Source organism: Coregonus clupeaformis, unplaced genomic scaffold, assembly GCF_020615455.1.
Source record: "Coregonus clupeaformis isolate EN_2021a unplaced genomic scaffold, ASM2061545v1 scaf0140, whole genome shotgun sequence".
Taxonomy (NCBI): domain Eukaryota; kingdom Metazoa; phylum Chordata; class Actinopteri; order Salmoniformes; family Salmonidae; genus Coregonus; species Coregonus clupeaformis.
Genome location: NW_025533595.1, coordinates 612701 through 638931, shown reverse-complemented (window position 1 = coordinate 638931; position 26231 = coordinate 612701). Strand labels below are relative to the sequence as shown.

Sequence of the window (26231 nt, the reverse complement as noted above, 5' to 3'; positions counted from 1 at the left end):
TCTGACAAACTAAAGTGCTGAAATGTATGTGGCACATCTCACATCTCTTCAGTGGCGTACTTCCTAATAAGAGTGTTAGAAATTATTTTAAAAGAATACTACAGTATTTGTATAACAGGATGCTTGAATAGTCTATGTACTGGGTGTCATCATCAGTTGTGAAAACACTGTATGCATAAATAAGTGCTAAGAACATTTCAATTTTCTAATGAACCTTCTGCTCTGCTAATGAACCTTCTGTTTCTGTCACTTGAGACATTGCAGAGGTGGCCTTAATCATGTTCCACCAGTTTCAAATGAAATGGGCCTTAGTTGTCCACTGACTGATTCTAAAGACAAATTATGTTTTATCCACTGATTCAACAGCTTTATATGGCCTATACATTTAATTAAATGTGACTTAATGGGGGTAGAAGAACACCTCAACAGCATGTTGAAACAGGCCCCCAAATTGCTAAGTCCTCCCCTGAAACATCAATAAATATAATAAAGGAAACTTTAGGTAATATAACCATCTCCCTCTCCCCTGTCTCCCAGGCTTCAATGGGAATGTATGTGGGATTAAAACATATAGTTAAATCATGAACCAAAATCCACTATTAATTTCTTTAAGACAAAAAAAAAAGTTACATTTGAGTTCGATACAAAACATATGGTTCTCACATATTTTTTTAACATGAAAAACAGACTTGGTATGTAACAGAGTAACTATAATTGTATCTGACTGATTCTCACACACCACTCAACTTCTACTGCACTAACTTCCTGTTTTTCTTGTTTCACTTCCTCTTTGAGGTCTATTTCCCCCGAGGAATTTACTTACTACATTTAAACCCATTTTGCCATGGTGCAGAGAGAAAAATGTACAGTTTTATAATGCTATTCCGCACATTTTGTCATGAAGCTGATCAGAAATTTTGCTGTTTTTAAGCAAATGTCCTGATATTCAACACATTTTGCTATCATATGCTATCTGGGGCCGTTCAGTAATCGGGCCCTACACCCAAAATGACTTCTTATTGAAATTTCATGAAAAGAGCATGGCCGTGTTACCACAGGAAGGAGCCAGCGACCTGCAGGGCCTGGGCGGCAAGGTGTACATGGGCACCCTCTTCGACGATGATGTGTAGATGGGATACAGCTTTTGTCAAATTAATGTCAAAAGTTGCATTTTTTTAGCATTTCAGCTAACCCTAACCCTTTTCTTTACATCAATCTAATTTTCCTAACCTGCTACGTTAATTATCCGAACCTGCTGCATAAATTGCTTTAAACCTGCTAGCAAAAGTCAATTTTGTCAAAAGCAGTATCCCTTCTAGAAAAAAAAAACCTCTTCGACCTACCCAAGGCCTTCTGGGAGAAGGAGACCCAGGAGCCGAGGGTGTACTTTACCCAGCAGTTGAGAGCCGACCTCCCCCAACAGGTGGAGGGAGAGCTGAAGGCTCTGGAGGACAGGGTCAGGAATTGAGAGGTGGAGGGACCAGATGATTCAGAGAGAGAAGAGAGAAAGTATGGACTATTGGACACTACACTATGCTGATGCTGCAATATGGTGGGGATGGGGATATGGTGGGACTGACAGAAAAGGGACTAACAAGCTCATTTCAGTTTGGTGGAAACTGCTTCTCCTATATGTGGGTAAAATGTATGAAATTACAATGAAACGTCTTGTCTGCATGCAGTTCAGGCAACCACTCACTGTCAATGGATATATGAGTAGGTATTAGGTGATAGATCAGAACCAACGTTTAGCAGTATCTTACTGCGCTTTTCATGACATAGACTGACAAGGTGAATCCAGTTCAAGAAGGATTTTTAAGCCTTGAGACAACTAAGACATGGATTGTGTATGTGTGCCATTTATAGGGTGATCGGGCAAGACAAAAAAATGTAAGTGCCTTTGAACGACGTGTGGTAGTAGGTGCAAGGCGCACCAGTTTGTATCAAGAACTGCAACACTGTTGGGTTTTTTCGCACTTAACAGTTTCCTGTGTGTATCAACAATGATCCTCCATCTAAAGGACATCCAGCCAACCTGACACAACTGTGGGAAGCATTGGAGTCAACATGGGCCAGCATCTCTGTGGAACGCTTTCGACACCTTGTTGAGTCCATGCCCCGATGAATTGAGGCTGTTCTGAAGGCAAAAGGGGGTGCAACTCAATATTAGGAAGGTGTTCCTAATGTTTGGTATACTCAGGGCCTTCAGAAAGTATTCATACCCCTTGACTTATTCCACATTTTGTTGTGTTAATGCCTGAATAAAACATTGATTATGTATTTGTTTTCTCACCCATTTACACACAATAACCCATAATAACAAACTGAAAATATGTTTTTAGAAAAGTTTGGAGTTTTATTGAAAATTAAAAACAGAAATATTTAATTTGCTTAAGCATTCACACCCCTGAGTCAATGCACTTTTTGCAGCGATTACAGCTGTGAGTCTTTCTGGGTAAGTCTCTAAGAGCTTTGCACACCTGGATTGTACAACATTTGCACATCATTCTTAAAACAATTCTTCAAGCTCTTTCAATTTGGTTGTTAATCATTGCTAGACAGCCATTTTCAAGTCTTGCAATAGATTTTCATGCCGATCGAAACTGTAACAATGCCACTTAGGAACATTCAATGTTGTCTTAGTAAGCAACTCTGGTGTATATTTGGCCTTGTGTTTTAGGTTATTGTCCTGCTGAAAAGTGAATTTGTCTCCCAGTGTCTTTTGAAAAGCAGACTGAACCAGGTTGTAACTGCCTCTGTCGCCAGTTTATTTCATGTATTTGCACTTTTTATTATTTAATTTCTTCTGAATTGTACGTTTACAGCAAGACGGAACTAATTATTGCTGTAGTTAAACTAAAGGCAGTGAATGTGTTGATCAATCTTGGGATTCAAATGTGTCTTACCATTTACAGTGGGGAAAAAAAGTATTTAGTCAGCCACCAATTGTGCAAGTTCTCCCACTTAAAAAGATGAGAGAGGCCTGTAATTTTCATCATAGGTACACGTCAACTATGACAGACAAAATTAGAAAAAAAATTCCAGAAAATCACATTGTAGGATTTTTAATGAATTTATTGGCATATGATGGTGGAAAATAAGTATTTGGTCAATAACAAAAGTTTCTCAATACTTTGTTATATACCCTTTGTTGGCAATGACACAGGTCAAACGTTTTCTGTAAGTCTTCACAAGGTTTTCACACACTGTTGCTGGTATTTTGGCCCATTCCTCCATGCAGATCTCCTCTAGAGCAGTGATGTTTTGGGGCTGTCGCTGGGCAACACAGACTTTCAACTCCCTCCAAAGATTTTCTATGGGGTTGAGATCTGGAGACTGGCTAGGCCACTCCAGGACCTTGAAATGCTTCTTACGAAGCCACTCCTTCGTTGCCCGGGCGGTGTGTTTGGGATCATTGTCATGCTGAAAGACCCAGCCACGTTTCATCTTCAATGCCCTTGCTGATGGAAGGAGGGTTTCACTCAAAATCTCACGATACATGGCCCCATTCATTCTTTCCTTTACACGGATCAGTCGTCCTGGTCCCTTTGCAGAAAAACAGCCCCAAAGCATGATGTTTCCAACCCCATGCTTCACAGTAGGTATGGTGTTCTTTGGATGCAACTCAGCATTCTTTGTCCTCCAAACATGACGAGTTGAGTTTTTACCAAAAAGTTATATTTTGGTTTCATCTGACCATATGACATTCTCCCAATCCTCTTCTGGATCATCCAAATGCACTTCAGACGGGCCTGGACATGTACTGGCTTAAGCAGGGGGGACACGTCTCGCACTGCAGGATTTGAGTCCCTGGCGGCGTAGTGTGTTACTGATGGTTGGCTTTGTTACTTTGGTCCCAGCTCTCAGCAGGTCATTCACTAGGTCCCCCCGTGTGGTTCTGGGATTTTTGCTCACCGTTCTTGTGATCATTTTGACCCCACGGGGTGAGATCTTGCATGGAGCCCCAGATCGAGGGAGATTATCAGTGGTCTTGTATGTCTTCCATTTCCTAATAATTGCTCCCACAGTTGATTTCTTCAAACCAAGCTGCTTACCTGTTGTAGATTCAGTCTTCCCAGCCTGGTGCAGGTCTACAATTTTGTTTTTGGTGTCCTTTGACAGCTCTTTGGTCTTGGCCATTGTGAAGTTTGGAGTGTGACTGTTTGAGGTTGTGGACAGGTGTCTTTTATACTGATAACAAGTTCAAACAGGTGCCATTAATACAGGTAACGAGTGGAGGACAGAGGAGCCTCTTAAAGAAGAAGTTACAGGTCTGTGAGAGCCAGAAATCTTGCTTGTTTGTAGGTGACCAAATACTTATTTTCCACCATAATTTGCAAATAAATTCATTAAAAATCCTACAATGGGATTTTCTGGATTTTTTTTTCTCAATTTGTCTGTCATAGTTGACGTGTACCTATGATGAAAATTACAGGCCTCTCTCATCTTTTTAAGTGGGAGAACTTGCACAATTGGTGGCTGACTAAATACTTTTTTGCCCCACTGTATGTTAATCATTCTGCAAATATTTTTTGGGGGGAATGAAATGGAGATATTTTATCTGTCGGTTGTTGGGAAATTGCCAAATTATTCTGGTGAGGTGAAGGATTACTATAAGTAAGGATACGCCTTTAGCGACGCACCGAGGAAACTTTACCGCAAAAAAAAGCGAATTATTTTTCCACTGTTATCGTGTTTAAGTGCATACTTACAAAGAAAGTATACAGAAGAAGATAAAGGACATTTAAAAGGATGTTTAGCACCTCTGTGTGATAAGCAGCAATGAGTTCTCACGGGTTGACCAGCATTAAAGCCCTGTATTCAAATCATGCCTGTCACTGGAGGAGCTACACAGGTTTTCCTCTTGCGTTTTGCATGTGCAAAAGTGTAATTAATAACTTCACCATGCTCAAAGGAATATTAAATGTCAGATTTGTTTTCTTTTTACCAATCTACCATTGGTGTCCTTTTTTGCGAGGCATTTGAAAAGCTCCCTGGTCTTTGTGGTTGAATCTGTTTGAAATTCGCTGCTCTACTGAGGGACCTTTTAAGATAATTGTATGTGTGGGGTACAGAGATGAGGTAGTCATTCAAAAATCATGTTAAACACTATTATTGCACAGAGAGTGAGTGCATGCAACTTATTATGTGACTTGTTAAGCAAATCTTTACTCCGGAAAGAATTTAGGCTTGCCATAAGAAAGGGGTTGAGGAAAGGGGTTGAATACTTATTGACTTGTAAAAATGTTTTAAAACATAATTCCACATTATGGGGTATTGTGTGTAGGCCAGTGACACGTCATGTAGACATACTTCACCAACTTCCTGTCTTGTATCAGACCACTGTCTCTCCAACTAACTGTGTCTTCTCTCCTCAGTCATCATTGACTTTATATGGTCTTAAACTGCCTTCAGTAAGATAGTTGAACTCAGCAGTTCCTCTATACTGGAACCCATTAAACAGATGCTCTGTGAACTCAACACTCAAAATGAATGGTCTAAAATAAAGAGTAGCCTACATCATCGTATCACCACTATAGTAGCAGTTAAACACTTTTAATCCCAGAAAATTCTACAAATATGCAGATAATCAAAGAGCACACAATTATAAATGTATCAAAAGTACCAACAGAAAACAAATACACAACGACGATACTGTACGTAAAAACATTTACTACACATTGGCAAAATACTTAAAATGCACCTCTTTTATCTCTTAAAGCCCATCTATGTAGTTAAGGTGTGGTTCCTGGGGCCCTCTCCTGGTCACATTGACTTCAGCGTACTCACTCTCCTGCCCCTGGACCCTGTTCCTGTCCTGGGCTGCAGCTGGGGTCTCTTTGGGCCGTAGTTTGGAGAAGTCTATGTCACCATAGTGGATCTCTTCAGGCTGGTCTTCTGCAGGTTCCTCTGGTTTCTCTCTGGCTGTGGTCTGGTTAACACACACCGTCCCAACCGGGGAGTTCTGTGGAGAGAACACAGAGAGAGGAACAGGTGTAAAGTTCTAAGCTCAGTCATTTGTAAAACTCTAAAGTCAGCAGGTTACACAACACATACTGAGGGGATGTCAATGACAATTGACAGAAGAAAATAATTACATTTTGACAACAAATGAGCTCCAATCTACAGAAAACATTGTCAAAGTCCAACAGCTATTCTGTTATCATTCAATGTTCTCACAAGACGTAGCATTGCTATCAGTGTGGTCATCTCCCCCTGAACTTCCTCTAAAATGATGTTAACCTCATGGCTTTGGATAGTTTCATCATTAATTCAGTACATCCTTAGATACACTTTGTAGATGTGTTTTGAAAGTTGAGTCTTATACCCACCTGTCCCTGTGGATTGTCCGTCCTTTCAAGTCCATCGGGAGCCTAGAGTTTCTCCTCCTGGAAGACATTTAGAAAGGTATTCTGAATGCACTGAGAGGGTTTTCATATGCAAAAGCACAAACACAACATAAATAAATAGTTTTGCATTGATGCCAGGAATAGTTTTTACCATCCATAAAGACTGATCAGGCTGATAAGCAGAAAGACCCCCAGAGTTCCTGCTGCAATCCCAGAAACCATTGGGTTAACAGGCTCTTCTTGCCCTGAAAATACAGCACATATTATGATCATTTCTCACAAAAAGATCACTAAAGTACACAACATGAACAAAAGTATGTGGACACCTGCTCGTCAAACATCTCATTCCAAAATCATGGGCATTAATATTAATATGGAGTTGGTCTGTCACGCCCTGGCTCTGGGGACTCTTAATTGTTGAGCCAGGGTGTGGATTTTCTATGTTTAGTTTTCATTGGTTTTTGTTCTAGATCGTTTAGTTTCTATGTTGGCCAGGGTGGTTCCCAATCAGAGACAGCTTTAGCTCGTTGTCTCTGATTGGGGACCATACTTAGGCAGCCCGTTTGGCACTAGTCAATTGTGGGATCTTGTTCCGAAAGGTTTGTGTTATTTAACCTAGGACTTCACGTTTCGTTTGTTGTTTTGTTCGTGTTAAGTACTGAATAAAGTATGTACGTTTATCACGCTGCGCCTTGGTCCGCTTCATCCGGTAACGATCGTGACATGGTCCCCCCTTTGCTGTTATAACAGCCTCCACTGTAGCATTAAGATGTTCCTTCACTGAAACTAAGGGATCTAGCCCAAACCATGAAAATCAGCTCCAGACCATTATTCCTCCTCCACCAAACATAACAGCTGGACCTATGCATTGGGGAAGGTAGCGTTCTCCTGGCATCCGTCAAACCCAGATTTGTCCGTCGGACTGCCAGATGGTGAAGCAGGATTCATCACTCCAGAGAACTGGTTTCCTATTCTCCAGAGTCCAATGGCGGTGAGCCTTACACCACTCCAGACGATTCTTGGCATTGCGCTTGTTGATCTTAGGCTTGTGTGCGGCTGCTCGGCCATGGAAACCCATTTCATGAAGCTCCCCACAAATAGTTATAGTGCTGACATTGCTTCCAGAGGCAGTTTGGAACTCGGTAGTGAATGTTGCAACTGAGGTCAGATTATATTTACGAACTATGCGCTTCAGCACTCAGCTGTCCCGTTTTCTGAGCTTGTGTGGCTTACCGCTTCGCGGCTGAGATGTTGTTGCTCCTAGAAGATTCCACTTCACAATAAAAATTACAGACCTCTACATGCTTTGTAAGTAGGAAAACCTGCAAAATCGGCAGTGTATCAAATACTTGTTCTCCCCACTGTAAGTGCTATGAACATTGACATTTTCTAATGAACCTTCTACTTTTGCACAATTTGTTTCAGTCACTTGAGACATTGCAGAGGTGGCCTTAGCCATGTTTCACCAGTTTCAAATGAAATGGGCCTCAGCTGCCCACTGACTGATTCTTAACACAAAGTGGGGGGAGGGGGGAGGGGTAAATCCCTTTTTGGGGTTAGGACAAGACAACAGCTTTTTGAAACGGGACCCCAAATCGCTAAGTAAAAGGCAATTTTGACAAAAGCTGTATCCCTTCTGAACAAAACCCTCTTGGACCTGCCCAAGGCCTTCTGGGAGAAGGAGACCCAGGAGCTTAGGGTGTCCTTTACCCAGCAGGTGAAAGCCGACCTCCCCCAACAGGTGGAGGGAGAGCTGAAGGCTCTGGAGGACAGGGTCAGGAATTGAGAGGTGGAGGGACCAGATGATTCAGAGAGAGAAGAGAGAAAGTATGGACTATTGGACACTACACTATGCTGATGCTGCAATATGGTGGGGATGGGGATATGGTGGGACTGACAGAAAAGGGACTAACAAGCTCATTTCAGTTTGGTGGAAACTGCTTTTCCTCTATGTGGGTAAAATGTAAAATAATACGATGAAAAGACTTGTCTGTATGCAGTTCAGGCTACCGAACACTGTCAATGGATATATGAGTAGGTATTAGGTGATAGATCAGAACAATGTTTAACAGCATCTTACTGACATCTTGCAATGAAGTATACAGTGCCTTCAGAAAGTATTGATACCCAATAATAACAAAGTGAAAATATGTTTTTAGAATTGTTTGCACATTCATTGAAAATGAAATACAAAAATATCTGATTTATATAAGTATTCACACCCCTGAATCAATACATGACTGAATCACCTTTGGCAGCGATTACAGCTGTGAGTCTTTCTGGGTATGTCTCTAAGAGCTTTGCACACCTGGATTGTACAATAATTCCACATTATTTTCAATAATGAGCCCTGTGTAACTCAGTTGGTAGAGCATGGCGCTTGCAACGCCATGGTTGTGGGTTCGATTCCCACGGAGGGCCAGTATGAAAATAAAATAAAAATGTAAGCACTCACTAACTGTATGTCGCTCTGGATAAGAGCGTCTGCTAAATGACTGAAATATAAATAAATAAAATCTTCAAGCTCTGTCAAGTTGATTGTTTATCATTGCTAGACAGCCATTTTCAAGTCTTGCCATAGATTTTCAAGCCGATATAAGTCAAAACTGTAACTAGGCCACTCAGGAACATTCAATGTCATCTTGGTAAGCAACTTCACTGTATATTTGGCCTTGTGTTTTAGGTTATTGTCCTGCTGAAAGGTGAATTTGTCTCCCAGTGTCTTTTGAAAAGCAGACTGAACCAGGTTTTCCTCCAGCATTTTTCCTGTGCTTAGCATAATAGCAGTTTATGTAGGGGGGGGGGGGGGGTAATGTCCCTTTTTGGGGGTAGAAGAACACCTCAACAGCATGTTGAAACAGGCCCCCAAATTGCTAAGTCCTCCCCTGATACATCAATAAATATAATAAAGGAAACTTTAGGTAATATAACCATCTCCCTCTTCCCTGTCTCCCAGGCTTCAATGGGTATGTACGTGGATTTTTTTTTTTTATTGAGCTAAATCATAAACCAAAATCCACTATTAATTTTACACAAGACAGAAAAAGAAAGTTAACTTTGAGTTCGATACAAAACACATTGTTCTCACATCATTTTTCAAACTGATAAACAGACTTGGTATGAAACAAAGTAACTGTAATTGTATCTGACTGATTCTCACACACCACTCAACTTCTCCTTCAATAACTTCCTATTTTTCTTGCTTCACTTCCTCTTTGAAGTCTATTTGCCAAGCAGAGCCTGGTGGGCTGGATGCCACATAGAAACACTCTTTTCACGCCACTTCGATATGGAATGGACATTTTCGTAGTTTTCAGTCGTTTTCAAGTTAGGAGGATTACAGTTAAGGGTTATGGTTAGTGAAAATGCTCTCCTAACCAGGGCCGGACTACGGCCTTTGGGGCACCGCGGCACAACCCCCCCTTTACTTACTGCATTTCAACCCATTTCGCCATGGTGCAGAGAGCATTTCAACCCATTTTGCCATGGTGCAGAGAGCATTTCAACCCATTTTGCCATGGTGCAAAGAGCATTTCAACCCATTTTGCCATGGTGCAGAGAGCATTTCAACCCATTTTGCCATGGTGCAGAGTGCATTTCAACCCATTTTGTCATGGTGCAGGGATAAGTATTTACAGTTTTATAATGCTATTCTACACATTTTGTCATGAAGCTGACAGAAAATGTTGCAGCTTTAAAGCTAATTTCCTGCTATTCTACACATTTTGCTATCATATGCTGTCTGGGGCCATTCAGTAATGCAGCCCTGCTCCTAACCTGCTACCAAAATCACTTCTTATTTAAGTGGCTTGAAAAGAGTGTCCCGGGTTCCACAGGAGAGAGCCAGCGACCTGCAGGGCATGAGCGGCAAGGTGGACATGGTCGCCCTTTCAGTAATGTCTAGATGGGATACAGCTTTTGTCAAATTGATTTCAAAAGTTGAATTTGTTTAGCATTTTAGCTAACCATAACCCTTTCTCTTACCTTAATCTAATTTCCCTAACCTGCCACGTTAAGTATCCGAACCTGCTGCATATGTTCTCCTAAACCTGCTAGTAAAAGTCAATTTTGACAAAAGCTGTATCCCTTCTAGACAAAAACCTCATCAAACTTTTGGGAGAAGGAGACCCAGGAGCCGAGGGCGTACTTTACCCTGCAGTTGAGAGCCAACCTCCCCCAACAGGTGGAGGGAGAGCTGAAGGCTCTGGAGGACAGGGTCAGGAATTGAGAGGTGGAGGGACCAGATGATTTAGAGAGAAAGTATGGACTATTGGACACTACACTATGCTGATGCTGCAATATGGTGGGGATGGGGATATGGTGGGACTGACAGAAAAGGGACTAACAAGCTCATTTCAGTTTGGTGGAAACTGCTTTGCCTATATGTGGGTAAAATAATACGATGAAAAGACTTGTCTGTATGCAGTTCAGGCTACCGAACACTGTCAATGGATATATGAGTAGGTATTAGGTGATAGATCAGAACAATGTTTAACAGCATCTTTACTGACATCTTGCAATGAAGTATACAGTGCCTTCAGAAAGTATTGATACCCAATAATAACAAAGTGAAAATATGTTTTTAGAAATGTTTGCACATTCATTGAAAATGAAATACAAAAATATCTGATTTATATAAGTATTCACACCCCTGAATCAATACATGACTGAATCACCTTTGGCAGCGATTACAGCTGTGAGTCTTTCTGGGTAAGTCTCTAAGAGCTTTGCACACCTGGATTGTACAATAATTGCACATTATTTTCAATAATGAGCCCTGTGTAACTCAGTTGGAAGAGCATGGCGCTTGCAACGCCAGGGTTGTGGGTTCGATTCCCACGGATGGCCAGTATGAAAATAAAATAAAAATGTAAGCACTCACTAACTGTAAGTCGCTCTGGATAAGAGCGTCTGCTAAATGACTGAAATATAAATAAATAAAATCTTCAAGCTCTGTCAAGTTGATTGTTGATCATTGTTAGAGAGCCATTTTCAAGTCTTGCCATAGATTTTCAAGCCGATATAAGTCAAAACTGTAACTAGGCCACTCAGGAACATTCAATGTCATCTTGGTAAGCAACTTCACTGTATATTTGGCCTTGTGTTTTAGGTTATTGTCCTGCTGAAAGGTGAATTTGTCTCCCAGTGTCTTTTGAAAAGCAGACTGAACCAGGTTTTCCTCCAGCATTTTTCCTGTGCTTAGCATAATAGCAGTTTATGTAGAGGGGGGGTATGGTTAGTGAAAATGCTCTCCTAACCAGGGCCGGACTACGGCATTTGGGGAACCGCGACACAGGGCCGGATTGTGTATGTGTGCCATTTATAGGGTGATTGGGCAAGACAAACATGTTTAAGTGCCTTTGAACGACGTGTGGTAGTAGGTGCAAGGCGCACCGGTTTGTGTCAAGAACTGCAATACTGCTTTGTTTTGATACCCCTTGACTTATTCTACATTTTGTTGTGTTAATGCCTGAATAAAACATTGATTATGTATTTGTTTTCTCACCCATTTACACACAATAACCCATAATAACAAAGTGAAAATATGTTTTTAGAAAAGTTTGGAGTTTTATTGAAAATGAAATACAGAAATATTTCATTTGCATAAGCATTCACACCCCTGAGTCAATGCATGTTAGAGTCACTTTTTGCAGCGATTACAGCTGTGAGTCTTTCTGGGTAAGTCTCTAAGAGCTTTGCACACCTGGATTGTACAACATTTGCACAATCAAAAACTTGATGACAAGCATACCCATAACATGGTGCAGCCATCACCATGCTTGAAAATATGAATAGTGGTATTCAGTGATGTGTTGTGTTGGATTTGCCCCAAACATAACACTTTGTATTCAGAACATGTAGTTAATTTCTTAGCCAAATGTTTTGCAGTTTTACTTCAGTGCCTTATTGCAAACAGAATGAATGTTTTGGAATATGTTGATTCTGTAAATGTTTCCTTCTTTTCACTCTGTCATTTAGGTTAGTATTGTGGAGTAACAACAACGTTGTTGATCCATCCTCAGCCATTAAACTTTGTAACTGTTTTAAAGTCACCAATGGCCTAATGGTGAAATCAGTGGAGGCTGCTGAGGGGAGAACGGCTCATAATAATGGCTGGAACGGTCCAAATGGAATGGCATGAAACACATTACCACGAGCGAAACTGAGTTAGGAATGAAGCCTGTATCTTTTTAGTGACTGTGTGTATAGATAAAACATCCAAATTGTAATTAATAACTTCACCATGCTCAAAGGGATACACCCATCTTCCAATAGGTGCCCTTCTTTGTGAGGCATTGGAAAAGCGCCCTGGTCTTCGTGGTTGAATCTGTTTGAAATTCGCTGCTCGACTGAGGGACATTACATATTATTGTATGTGTGGGGTACAGAGATGAGGTAGTCATTCAAAAATCATTTTAAACTCTAGTATTGCACACAGAGTGAATCAATGTAACTTATGTGACTTGTTATGCAAATCTTTACTCCTGAACTTATTTAGGCTTGCCATAAGAAAGGGGTTGAATATATATTGACTCGAGACAGTTCAGCTTTTCATTTTTTATTTTTTTTATTTAAAAAAAAAACATAATTCCACATTATGGGGTACTGTGTGTAGGCCAGTGACACAACATCTCAATGTATTACATTTTAATGAGATATGTAAAATGTTGGACCAATAAGACCAAAAGATTTCATGGAAATTGATTGTAAATGTTTTGATTACAGTGCAATTAATAAACAACCTTAAATTCAGTCCCAATTGTTTGTCTGGTTTAACACTCAACATAAAATCTGACACAATAACTTCTAAATAGATATAAAGTTAAAATAGATAATATTATTATTCTGGTAACTGCACAAAAGATGCAGAGAAACAGTGACTAGTAGATGTTAACACCATTCTGCCGTCATGTAGACATACTTCACCAACTTCCTGTCTTGTATCAGACCACTGTCTCTCCAACTAACTGTGTCTTCTCTCCTAAGTCATCATTGACTTTATATGGTCTTAAACTGCCTTCAGTAAGATAGTTGAACTCAGCAGTTCCTCTATACTGGAACCCATTAAACGGATGCTCTGTGAACTCAACACTCAAAATGAATTGGCTCAAAATAAATTATACAAAATGCATATAATCAAAGAGCACACAAATATAAAAGTAACTAAAGTACCAATAGAAAACAGATACATAATGACATGAATCTACATAAACACTTAATACCCATTGGCAAAATACTTAAAATGCACCTCTTTTATTCACTTGTACATAAAGCCCATCTAGGTAGTTAAGTGGTGGTTCCTGTTCCCCTCTCCCGACTGTGGCCTGGTTAGAGCACACCGTACCAACCGGGGAGTTCTGAGGAGAGAACACAGAGAAAGGAACAGGTGTCAGGACCGACACTTCAGAAGAAGAATGACTTCATAGTTACAGTTGGTTATACAACACATTTTTCATTCAATTCTTCCTTAAATGCACATTCTAGATGGGTTTTAAAAGATGACTAACATTCCCACCTGTCCCTATGAACGGTCTGTCATTTCAAACCCATTGGAGAGTCTAGATGTTCTCCTCCTCCTGGAAGACAAGAATAAATCATTTAGGTTTTCATATACAAAAGCACAAACAGCATGATAAATATGTTTGCATTGAGGCTTGGAATAGCTTATTACCATGCAAAGAACACGATCAGGCTGAAAAGGAAAAACAACGGCAAGGTTTTTCCTATAATCTCATAAACCTTTGGGTTAACAGGCTCATCTTGCCCTGTAAATAAAGCACATATTATGGTCATCTGTTCCAAAAAGAGGAAACATTTAGCACATTGTCTAATATTACAAATTACACGTGTACTGTAGATGTACAGATGTAAGATCTTAATTTGACCAGTATTGTTGCAGCAAAATAATCCTGCAGCAAAAAGTATTTTAACGTCTAGTCCATAATGTTGTTCCATTGATGGTTAGGCTATTAGCTCTCCAAAATAAGGCTACATGAAAAGTGCAATACTATTAATATAACCACTTTTTTGGTGCAGGTGTTTAGTGAATTTATGTATATCACAAAGCTTATCTGCATTTCCTGCGGTGCAAGAAACTTCTCAGCAACAAAATAGTGATCAAATTAAGATCCTACAACTGTATCATGCCAAGATTCTGTGACGTCACGAGAGGCTACACAGCTTTCAGCGGGATTGCTCAAGTAGTGCAAGGAGACAAGGTTCAAACAAAACAAGGATTTTATTATAGGTCTTGGGAAATTAACGAAAATATAACAAAATTCTGTTCTCTTGTGGCTCTTTAAGGGTTAACAGTTCAGGGATGTCTCTTCCACATCCAAAATCATAATTCTCACTCGCTCAGATAACTTTTCCCCAGCCTTACTGTAGTCCACGTTGCAGCTAGTGGCCAACCCAGCCAAAAGTCCTTCCAAAATCTCTCACGTATTTCCACAGGTGCATATATCCAAAGGTGAGTATTTCCCAAAGGTAAGTATCTCCAAATCCTTATATTCCTCATGGAAGTGGACGTGCAGCACTCTTGTCCTCCAGAGAGCCCAGGTTGGAGACTGTGTCTCTTCACCCCCCACACACTCCCTCAGTGTGTCTCTTCCCTTCCACAAACCTTCAGCTCATCAGCTCCTCATTTGTTTCAGCTGCGTGGGAAGATTGGCCATACAGGGGTGGAGTTCCCGACCATACCAGCAGATGGAGCCATAGCTGTCTGGGTTTGCAGCCACCTCAGGGGGATGTAACGTCCCTCCAGGACACAGCCTCTCGTGACATCACACATCCCCCTCCTCGGGACCGACGTCCTCGTCGGGGTAAAGGCAGCGAAGAAGGCATCCCGCCGGGAGAGGGCGTCCGCATTGCCGTGGTGCTTGCCAGACTGCTCTCTCTTCAACTCCTCCAACTCTAGGACCAGGGACTCAGCCTCCTGTTGTCTCTCCTTGAGTTTCTTACTGAACGCATCAGCCTTGGTTTTAGCTGAGTTTAGCTTCTGTTGAGCAGCTTTCAGTTCCTTCTCTCTCTCTGCCTCCGCATTCTTCATCTTCTTCTCCAACACCTTGTACTTCTCCTCTGCCTTCTTCTGGACCTCCTTACTACTGCGCAGGGTCTCCTCACACTCCTCGATGGTCCTGCGCAGCCTCTCCAGCTCCTCCTGTTGCTTAGGAAGGAGCTCTGTTGGAGTTTAGCCTGGAGGATATCTAACTCTTCTGTCTTCATGTCTAACTGTTGCTTTAACAAACGATACCTCTCAGCGGTCCCCTTCAGACCAGACAGTTCTTTGTCCAGATTCTGTAACTCCGTCTCTGTGTCGGTCTGGGCACCTGCCATCCCTATCAGAGCCCGGGCGGGAGTGAGTAACTCGGAGGATTGCACCGGAGCCTTCCCAGGATGAGTCTTGCCTCTCCGTTTCCGAGGTACTCGGGTTATCCTCTCCTGAGACTCTCTCCAGAGTGGGTAAAAGGCTGGGCAGTCTCGTCCAATTAGGACAGGGACGGGGAGGAATCAACCACCCCCGCCGTCGTGTGTATGGTTCCCCGTGTGCTGGTCATTGTAAGTTCAGTAATGGGGTATTCTCTGGTGTCCCCATGGACACAGGAAACTGGGAGGACTTTCCCCGGGGTCAGACACGTTGGGCCCACCAAATCCTTACGCACCAGGGTGGCCCGGCTACCAGAATCCAGTAAGGCCTCCACATCATGGTGATTCACAGTTACCGGGCAGGTGGGGGTCGATCTGGGCCGCCATCTACGACTCCCAAGAGCGAGGCAAAACGGTGTGTGGGTGCTGAGCTGGAGGACTCCGCAGTGGGCATAGGTTCATCAGCTGGTTTCCCCACACTGCCAGGAGATATGTCCCATCTCCCCACACCGGTAACACTGTCGAAGTTTCCCCCTCCTGGTGTACTCTTCTTGGACCCGCCTGGTTTCTGGCTCCCCCTGGAGCCGGGATAAGTCCTGGCGTGGCTGGGTTCGAGACCTTGGGGTCCTTTGGACGGGTTCTTCCCATTTGTGGTGGGGCCGCACTCCTGGGGTCTTTTCGGGAAGCATTCAGCATCTCCGCTGTGGCCTGGTACTTTTCCACAGCTTCCACGGTCAGATCAGCCGTGGTCAAGGCCTGTTGACTGATGAACCGTTTTTGCCTCATAAGGCAGGGCGCGTAGGTAACGATCCACCACAACGGCCTCCACCACCGCCGCTGCTGTATTCCTCTGCGGATCCAGCCATTTCCTTGCGATTCGGACAAGTTCATGCATCTGCGCCCGAGGAGGTTGGTCTGGTTGGAAGGTCCAGCTGTGAAAGCGCTGGGCCATACCAAACTTTGTGAGTCCATATCTGCTGAGGATCTCAGACTTCAGGGCATCATAGTCAGTAACCTGGTCAGGGCCCAGGTCCCGGACAGCATTCAGCGATTCCCCGGTTAGAAAGGGGGCTAACAGACCAACCCACTGTTGCTTGGGCCAGGCTTCCTAGTGGCCGTGGCCTCAAATGCATGCAGGTATGCCTCAATGTCATCGGTAGCTCCCATCTTAGATATAAAGTCACTTGCCTTTATTGGGCGGGTATTTTGGACCACCCTCTGTCTCTGCAACTGCAATTCCTCTGCCTTCAGAAGGTTGGCTTTCTTTGCTCCTCCAAGAGAGCCACGTTTGCTTGCATCTGGGCTTGCTGGCCAGCAACAAGGGCTTTCAATATGTCCTCCATTTCAGTCGGCGGGGAGCCTACGGCCAACTTGGAAAACTGGGTGATCAAACCTTCGGTATCCTCCTCTGACATGCACTATTAACGCTTGAGCGTGCCCGTATTCTCCACCATCTGTGACGTCACGAGAGGCTACACAGCTTTCAGCGGGATTGCTCAAGTAGTGCAAGGAGACAAGGTTCAAACAAAACAAGGATTTTATTATAGGTCTTGGGAAATTAACGAAAATATAACAAAATTCTGTTCTCTTGTGGCTCTTTAAGGGTTAACAGTTCAGGGATGTCTCTTCCACATCCAAAATCATAATTCTCACTCGCTCAGATAACTTTTCCCCAGCCTTACTGTAGTCCACGTTGCAGCTAGTGGCCAACCCAGCCAAAAGTCCTTCCAAAATCTCTCACGTATTTCCACAGGTGCATATATCCAAAGGTGAGTATTTCCCAAAGGTAAGTATCTCCAAATCCTTATATTCCTCATGGAAGTGGACGTGCAGCACTCTTGTCCTCCAGAGAGCCCAGGTTGGAGACTGTGTCTCTTCACCCCCCACACACTCCCTCAGTGTGTCTCTTCCCTTCCACAAACCTTCAGCTCATCAGCTCCTCATTTGTTTCAGCTGCGTGGGAAGATTGGCCATACAGGGGTGGAGTTCCCGACCATACCAGCAGATGGAGCCATAGCTGTCTGGGTTTGCAGCCACCTCAGGGGGATGTAACGTCCCTCCAGGACACAGCCTCTCGTGACATCACAATACATATAGCAGGCATGCTTTCTCTGGTCTGTTCCACAAAAACAAGTATATCTCTTCTTCATTATATATACAGTGGGGGAAAAAAGTATTTAGTCAGCCATCAATTGTGCAAGTTCTCCCACTTAAAAAGACGAGAGAGGCCTGTAATTTTCATCATAGGTACACGTCAACTATGACAGACAAAATGAGATTTTTTTTCTCCAGAAAATCACATTGTAGGATTTTTTATGAATTTATTTGCAAATTATGGTGGAAAATAAGTATTTGGTCAATAACAAAAGTTTCTCAATAATTTGTTATATACCCTTTGTTGGCAATGACACAGGTCAAACGTTTTCTGTAAGTCTTCACAAGGTTTTCACACACTGTTGCTGGTATTTTGGCCCATTCCTCCATGCATATCTCCTCTAGAGCAGTGATGTTTTGGGGCTGTCGCTGGGCAACACGGACTTTCAACTCCCTCCAAAGATTTTCTATGGGGTTGAGATCTGGAGACTGGCTAGGCCACTCCAGGACCTTGAAATGCTTCTTACGAAGCCACTCCTTCGTTGCCCGGGCGGTGTGTTTGGGATCATTGTCATGCTGAAAGACCCAGCCACGTTTCATCTTCAATGCCCTTGCTGATGGAAGGAGGTTTTCAGTCCCTTTTCCTGGTCCCTTTGCAGAAAAACAGCCCCAAAGCATGATGTTTCCACCCCCCATGCTTCACAGTAGGTATGGTGTTCTTTGGATGCAACTCAGCATTCTTTGTCCTCCAAACACGACGAGTTGAGTTTTTACCAAAAAGTTCTATTTTGGTTTCATCTGACCATATGACATTCTCCCAATCCTCTTCTGGATCATCCAAATGCACTCTAGCAAACTTCAGACGGGCCTGGACATGTACTGGCTTAAGCAGGGGGACACCTCTGGCACTGCAGGATTTGAGTCCCTGGCGGCGTAGTGTGTTACTGATGGTAGGCTTTGTTACTTTGGTCCCAGCTCTCTGCAGGTCATTCACTAGGTCCCCCCGTGTGGTTCTGGGATTTTTGCTCACCGTTCTTGTGATCATTTTGACCCCCACGGGGTGAGATCTTGCGTGGAGCCCCAGATCGAGGGGAGATTATCAGTGGTCTTGTATGTCTTCCATTTCCTAATAATTGCTCCCACAGTTGATTTCTTCAAACCAAGCTGCTTACCTATTGCAGATTCAGTCTTCCCAGCCAGGTGCAGGTCTACAATTTTGTTTCTGGTGTCCTTTGACAGCTCTTTGGTCTTGGCCATAGTGGAGTTTGGAGTGTGACTGTTTGAGGTTGTGGACAGGTGTCTTTTATACTGATAACAAGTTAAAACAGGTTCCATCAATACAGGTAACGAGTGGAGGACAGAGGAGCCTCTTAAAGAAGAAGTTACAGGTCTGTGAGAGCCAGACATCTTGCTTGTTTGTAGGTGACCAAATACTTATTTTCCACCATAATTTGCAAATAAATTCATAAAAATCCTACAATGTGATTTTCTGGATTTTTTTCCCTCAATTTGTCTGTCATAGTTGACGTGTACCTATGATAAAAATTACTGGCCTCTCTCATCTTTTTAAGTGGGAGAACTTGCACAATTGGTGGCTGACTAAATACTTTTTTCCCCCCACTGTATCTATCTCTATATTGTTCTTAATGTTGTGCCATTGGTGATGATGTCAGATATTGTAAATTCCATTTATATGCAGATGACACAGTGATGTACTCTATTGCTCCAACAGCGGACCAAGCTTTAATGCAGTTGGAGTCTGATTTTAGGATACTACAGGGGTCTCTTTTACAGCTTAAACTTGTTTTAAACGCTAAGAAAACAAATGTCATGTTTTTTTCTAGGTCTAAACTCTCAATTAGAAACACTTTTGTAATCACTAGCTTGGATGGTACTCAAATCAAACAGGTCTCTGCATATAAATACTTAGGGGGTATGGTTAGATGATAGGCTTTCTTTTAAAAAACATGTTACTGAATTGGGAAAAAAGCTCAAATTCAAGATAGGGTTCCTTTACAGAAACAGGGCTTGTCTGTCCTCCGTAAATAGAAAACAAATTGTGCAGGCTACTTTTATGTCCGTTTTAGATTATGGTGATATTATCTATATGCATGCATCGGCAAACACATTAAAACCACTGGATGCTATTTACCATTGTGCACTCAGGTTTATCACGGGTGATAGTATCGTGTCCCGTCGGATGTGGGTGGTTATTGCTGTCAACAAAGAGTCCGCTTAGGCTGCACCGTGATTAGAGGCTTTTATTAATATCACACGTTTACAGCATAAGTTACAGACCCGCGGTGTCTGGAGAAGCACCTTCCCAAATTAATCTGAATGCTTCTGACTCCCCCTTTGTCTAGCTCCTACTTATAAACAATGGCAAAAATGGGTTGCTCCCTTTTTCGTCCAATCACCTATCCCCTGGGGCGTCACCCTCCAAACGGCTACATTTGAACTAAGATCATAAAAACATTTAACAAAGGCATAATCCTAATACACGACATTTCCCCCCTTCGAGACTACCTAAAAGTCTCGAAACCAAACAGAATAGGATTATGACAAGTAACAATTTATCTTATTGAGTATCTTTAACATTAAACCAAAAAACATTATTCTCTAGAGTGTAAATACCTTTCTATGAAATATGAATAACTGTTTATGAAGTGTGAATACATTACTATGAAATATTAACAAATCTTTATGGAGTGTGAGAGCGAAAAAACTGTCCGGCAACCTTCGTTCCAAATCCATCCATCCATCAATCAAGACAGTAAAATTCTCTCACGGTCCCTCTGCCCCAGGCAACCACCTAGATACTCCAGATAAACTCATAAACCATGTAAATGCATTTGAAACTATGATGCAATTAAATACACATGTAAGCCCCTGCAAACAAAATACTATCCAAAAATGTCCACTCTAAGGCTGGTCAACCCATTGGACCCTACAGTGGACCTCTCCCTGCCTAGACTCCGTGTCCCTAAGCATCAACGAAATAAACAAAAACATCTAAGATCCCCACATGTATCCAATAACATCAAACATCATTCTACAAAAATTAATACGTAAGAGCATGACACAAATTATGTATTACACATGAAATATGTCTATATTTCATTGCAGACACTGGAATGTAGTCCACTACACTTCATCTTCCCGTAGTCTCGACTTCCAATGGATTGTTGATGATGGATTCGGAATCTTTCCACACCCTCTTTGTTTCATCTCCTCCAGTCATTGTCCCTTCATATTGTCCTTGTTTGAGTATTTCAATCTCTACATGTTCCCCCAAATGCTTCTGGAAGAAAAGAAAAGACCAAACTGTATCTTTTGCAAAACAACACTTTCAAATTAAACATCAATATCAACTAAGAATATAAAAATGATATATAAATGATATCAACTAAGAATATAAAAATGATATATAAATGATGTATGAATCACATTATCCTATTCCCCCCCTTTGATTCATAAAATCATACAAAAAATCACACTAATATTGAAAAAAAAATGAAAAATGATCAAATAATCAAAAAGGATATTTATCCATTAGTACTCCATCCAGACCCCCTTGTCCATCTTCATCCAGATCCGGAACAGTCAACAACGGCATCTGAGTGTTGTCTCCAGGCATCACAACACCAACCCATCTTAATATCATAGCTTTCGCAAAGGTCAGTAACAAAGTACAAAAGCAAAACATGACACACAACGCTATCAGAGCTGCAACTAAAATCTGAACCATCACTGCTCCTATTGAGCCTAACTGATCTTGCAACCAAGACTTCGCTGACCATCCAGCTCCCTCAGATCTCCCAAACGCATCCCTTATATTCTTCAACGCATCTATAACACTCGTGATATTATCGGAACTATCTGGGATCAAAGTATAACAATCATCCCCCGTTAGATTCATAGCCAAACATAAGCCACCTTGTTTTGCTAAAATATAGTCAAGAGCCATGTCATGTTTCAACAGCGTCAGTCTGTGACTTCTTTGAGTATTTGACAGGAGGTTAAACCCTCTTATTGTTTCATTCGCAAACCCCTGCAACGTATATGTAATATTATCAATATGATCTGCCAAAAATGTTACACCATACCATGGAAAAAGACCGAGTCCCCACTTCTCTCCCAGACTTATTCTCCAATGGTAGGCTTCAAGATTATTAAATGTAGCCATGTCTCTTTTCACCCTGTTTTCAACTCTAGTTTCAGATTGATCTGTGTTCGGTGCTACCCCTCTTTTAATGGTAAAAACCTCATATGGAAGCTTCAACGTCGACATGTAACAACATCCTGTCCATCCATAGGGTAAGAATATATATGCTTTATCACCACAAACCCACCAAATATCTCTAAAATTCCCAATAGTTACATTGACAGGCAAAAGCTGATCTTTCACCATCAAAGTCCTGCTCTTCTTACTACCTGGTACATAAAAAGTTACATTATATTTGTCCTCTCTAACCTTATGTTCGTGCTTATCCAAAGTCATCATATAATCATCACAATCTGATATTCCCATGAACATACCCTTTACATCATCTGTTTTATTAGAACAAAAACAACTTTTAGCCCTCACTGCTTTCACCTCAAATGCTTCAGGGTTCGCTGTTACCTGACTTTCTTTACCATCCAACAAATTCACATAGGGTAATTCATTTAACCAAGAACACTTATACCTAGGCTTAAACAAATGTTGTGACAACGACATTACTTTATCTGTCAATGCTCGTTGCTGATACAACAGCCATCTCAACGCATAGGACTGACACACACTTGATAGCGGTTGAGCGACCGTCTCTAAAATGGAATCCCACGTCTCTGGTGCTGGAATTCTCAACAGACATGGACCCTCAAGATTCCTCACTGATCTTACAGAATGAGTTAACTGCTGGAACCAAAGATTTCTCCCTGCCCACTCATCTTTAATCTTTAAAACAGACTAATCAAATCCATATGCTTTCCATTTAGCTTCTCTTTTCCCTAACGAGCGGTATTGATCAGATGTATCTTCTGATGTTAGGTTGAACCCAAAGAACTCATCCTGTACCTCCATGATATTATCCTGTACTATTTCAGATGAACCTATATTATTCTCTACCACTATTTGCTGAGTCATTCCTGCTACATCCTTTACTTTTAGAAAAGTTGTTGTCGGTGTCGGTGTCATACTTCCTACATTTGTTATTGCCGTCGTACCATTAAATCCTTCCAAAGTTACCATTAAAGTAGTTGATTTAGTTGATGAATTAACACCCTTAATTACTTCTAGTGGGAAAGTTACCGATATACTCTGTGTATTATTTATTGTTGGAGTGACTACTGTAATAAACTTATCCTGAACTCCTTCGGTGACTGTGGAGGCTACAACAGACCTCAATTTTTCCATTATAAGCGTTACTTTACGAACTACATAGCCTTTTAACCAATAATTCTTAACCGGAACAAATGTTAATGCTTGCACTAGATAAGTACACATATATTCTCCCTGATCTTTCTCTGTAACATTACGCAAAATAAGTGAACAATCATTCACAACCCTCTTCCCCTCCATATTGTTGTACAAAATATATTTTCTTTGACTAGGGGGCACCGCTTCTACATCTGGTCCTGATAACAATACTTCTTCTCCATAATTATCTCTCCATGTGGGAGGAACGTCCCCTCCCCCACTCCATCTCTCACAGCTACACGGAAGATGAGCTGTCTCACCCCTCCTAACCTCAATAACAGTCTTTTCTTCTAAAATTGGTGCTGGAGCTATTGGTTCCCTTGTAATCGAATGCGATATATTTATGGCTTTAATAACTGTCAATGTTGAAAGAGTTAAATTGCTTCCCACTGTTGTTATAACAGACTGAAGTGTTGATGTCATTGTTGTTACTTCATCCCTAGTTTTCGTAACGTTTTGGTCTGACTTTTCTCCTAACTGGTCTAGGCCTACTTTGTCTAACTGAATCACTAGCTTCTCCTGTAACAGAGTTGCCCTTGGTGGTCTCTGCTGCTTCACATCCCACTGAAATATTCCCTGTTGCTTCTGGGACGTATTGGAAATCAATTTCCCCAAATCCCCTTTCCTTTCCATCCCCTGCATAGTCATCTCTGGCATCATCAGAAGTGTCACCATTATCAACGTTAACCCCAACATTGACAATCTCTCCCTCTTCCTGTTCTCCCCTTTCTCCATCCTCTCTCTCTGCGCGTGGCACCTCTTCTGTAGGCGCTTTAACACAATGTGACAAATGATACCACGTAGGAGACCCCTTAACCTGGACAGCTGTTCCAGTACTACGAACCACTTCAAATGGTCCTTCACGACGTTCGTTATACCACTTCCTTCTGAATACCTTTACGAATACTTTGTCTCCCGGTTGTACTGTATTCCTCTTATCCTCCTCAAGCGCCTTCTGCACCTCTTCTTGTCTTTGCCTGTCAGAAACATATGTGGACAACTTTTTATGAAAATTGGCCATATATGTAACGTACGCTCTCATTTCATCTTCCAACAGAGCCAAGCTTGGACCCTTTCCGCTTGTTCGCAAACAAGGCGTAGGCATCCTTCTTCCTGTTACCAACTCATGGGGTGTCATACATAGATCACGTAACTCACTTGAGCGACACACCATTAGTGCTAAAGGAAGCGCCGCTATCCAGTTTAGACCTGTATGTTGACAAATTTTCACAATGCGATTTTTTCAAGACACCGTTCATTCTTTCACACATCCCTTGACTTTGTGGGTGATAAACTGCTCCAAGACGTTGCTTAATTCCCAATTTTTGCAACATCAATTTAACTGATTTATCCACAAATTCCCTTCCATTGTCTGAGGATATTCGATCGGGTAATCCCCACCTGCTTATGACTTCTTTACACAAGAACTTGGCAACCGACTGAGCATCCTTACGCTTGGTTGGACAAGCTTCCGTCCATCGTGAAAATCTATCTACAACCACCAACATGTATCTTTTCCCATCAACTGGTTTTATCATATCAACAAAGTCAATAACCAACTCACGCATAGGACCCCTTGGTGTAGGAATGTAACCTTGATGAACAGGTATCCCTCTTCGAACATTATTTTTAAGACAGATAGTGCACCTTCCTATCATATAATCAATTTGTTCAAACAAATATGGAGCCCAAAAACCATATTCCTTTGTGATCTTCCTGTTAACCTCCCCCCTTGCAACATGAGCTAACCCATGTGCTTCCTGAATCATCAGACCTAAGAGGTCTAGAGGCGCTACTATCAACCCCTCATGGTTTCTCCACAGACCAGTAGCATCTTTGACCGCTCCTCGGTCTAGCCATAGCTGTTTGTCGATCATAGAAGCAGCTTCTTGCATCAAAATTACATCCCGAAGCGTAATTTTGTCTTCCAAGTCCACTACATGAGTGACCAGAAAAACTTTTCCCAATTTATCCGCTCCTGCGACGGCTTTTGCAGCTTCATCAGCAGCTTTGTTCCCTTGTGTCACTCTTGACATATCTGTCTTGTGAGCTGCACACTTAGCTATCGCTATCTCTTTAGGCTTCATCATAGCATGCAACAGTTTCATTATCTGCGCATGATGTTGTATCGGAGAACCATCCGTTTTTTTAAACCCTCGACCTTTCCATACTGCCCCAAACAAATGACATACACTATGTGCATATGCTGAATCAGTGTATATGGATACTCGCTTTCCTTCTGCTAACAAACATGCTTCTGTTAGCCCCACAAGTTCAGCAAGTTGTGCAGACGCAGGCTGTGGTATTACTTCAGCCTTTTCCACAACAAACCCCGTTCCTCTGCCTCTAACTACTGCATAACCAGCACATAATTTATCTCCCACCCGATAACAAGACCCATCAGTCCAATACTCCAGGTCTGCCTCACGTAATGGAAAGGCTTGTAGATCTGATCTAAGCCTCGAATATCTTTCTGCTTCTTGGACACAATCATGTGGCTCACCATCCTCTGAAGTTGGTAAACTCTCGGCTGGATTTACTGTATCACATCTCACTAGGGTGACATCTTCCTGCTCTAAGAGCCTATGATAGTCTCTGAGCCTAGGCATAGTCAATGTATATTTCCCATAGTTCAGAAGATTTCTGAGACTATGATGGGTAAGAATTGTTACTGGGTAGCCCATCGTGACCAATGATGCTTTGTCATACATTGAATATACTCCCACCATTGCTCTGTAGCACAGTGGTAACCCTAATTCTACCTCTGAATAAGCAGTAGAGTAGTAGGAAATAGGCTGAGGATTCGTCCCCGTGCCTGTCGGTTGACAAAGAACCGCACACGCATATCTACCTCCAGTAGAAGTAGACACATATAGCAAAAAGTTATTCGAGTAATCTGGCAGTGTAAGTGCAGGTGCCTCCTGCAACCTCTGTTTGATCGTTTCAAATGCCACATGGCC

At 42.0% G+C, this 26231-nt stretch overlaps 1 protein-coding gene and 1 long non-coding RNA gene across 2 annotated transcripts in view; both read right to left on the bottom strand.

The window, feature by feature from the left end:
- Nucleotides 1–5688: 5688 nt before the first annotated feature.
- LOC121549691 (sialic acid-binding Ig-like lectin 13) overlaps nt 5689–26231 on the bottom strand; it is a 45324-nt gene continuing 24781 nt past the window's right edge. The window contains exon 8 of the mRNA XM_045213697.1: nt 5689–5965. Within this exon, the coding sequence (XP_045069632.1) occupies nt 5717–5965 (249 nt within the window). The 3' untranslated portion in view covers nt 5689–5716. The remainder of the gene's footprint in view (nt 5966–26231) is intronic.
- LOC123483511 lies at nt 13654–14109 on the bottom strand. Its single transcript, XR_006658285.1, has 3 exons — nt 14023–14109; nt 13867–13927; nt 13654–13708 (listed from the first exon to the last, which is right to left on the bottom strand). It is a non-coding gene; the product is annotated as an uncharacterized LOC123483511 (long non-coding RNA).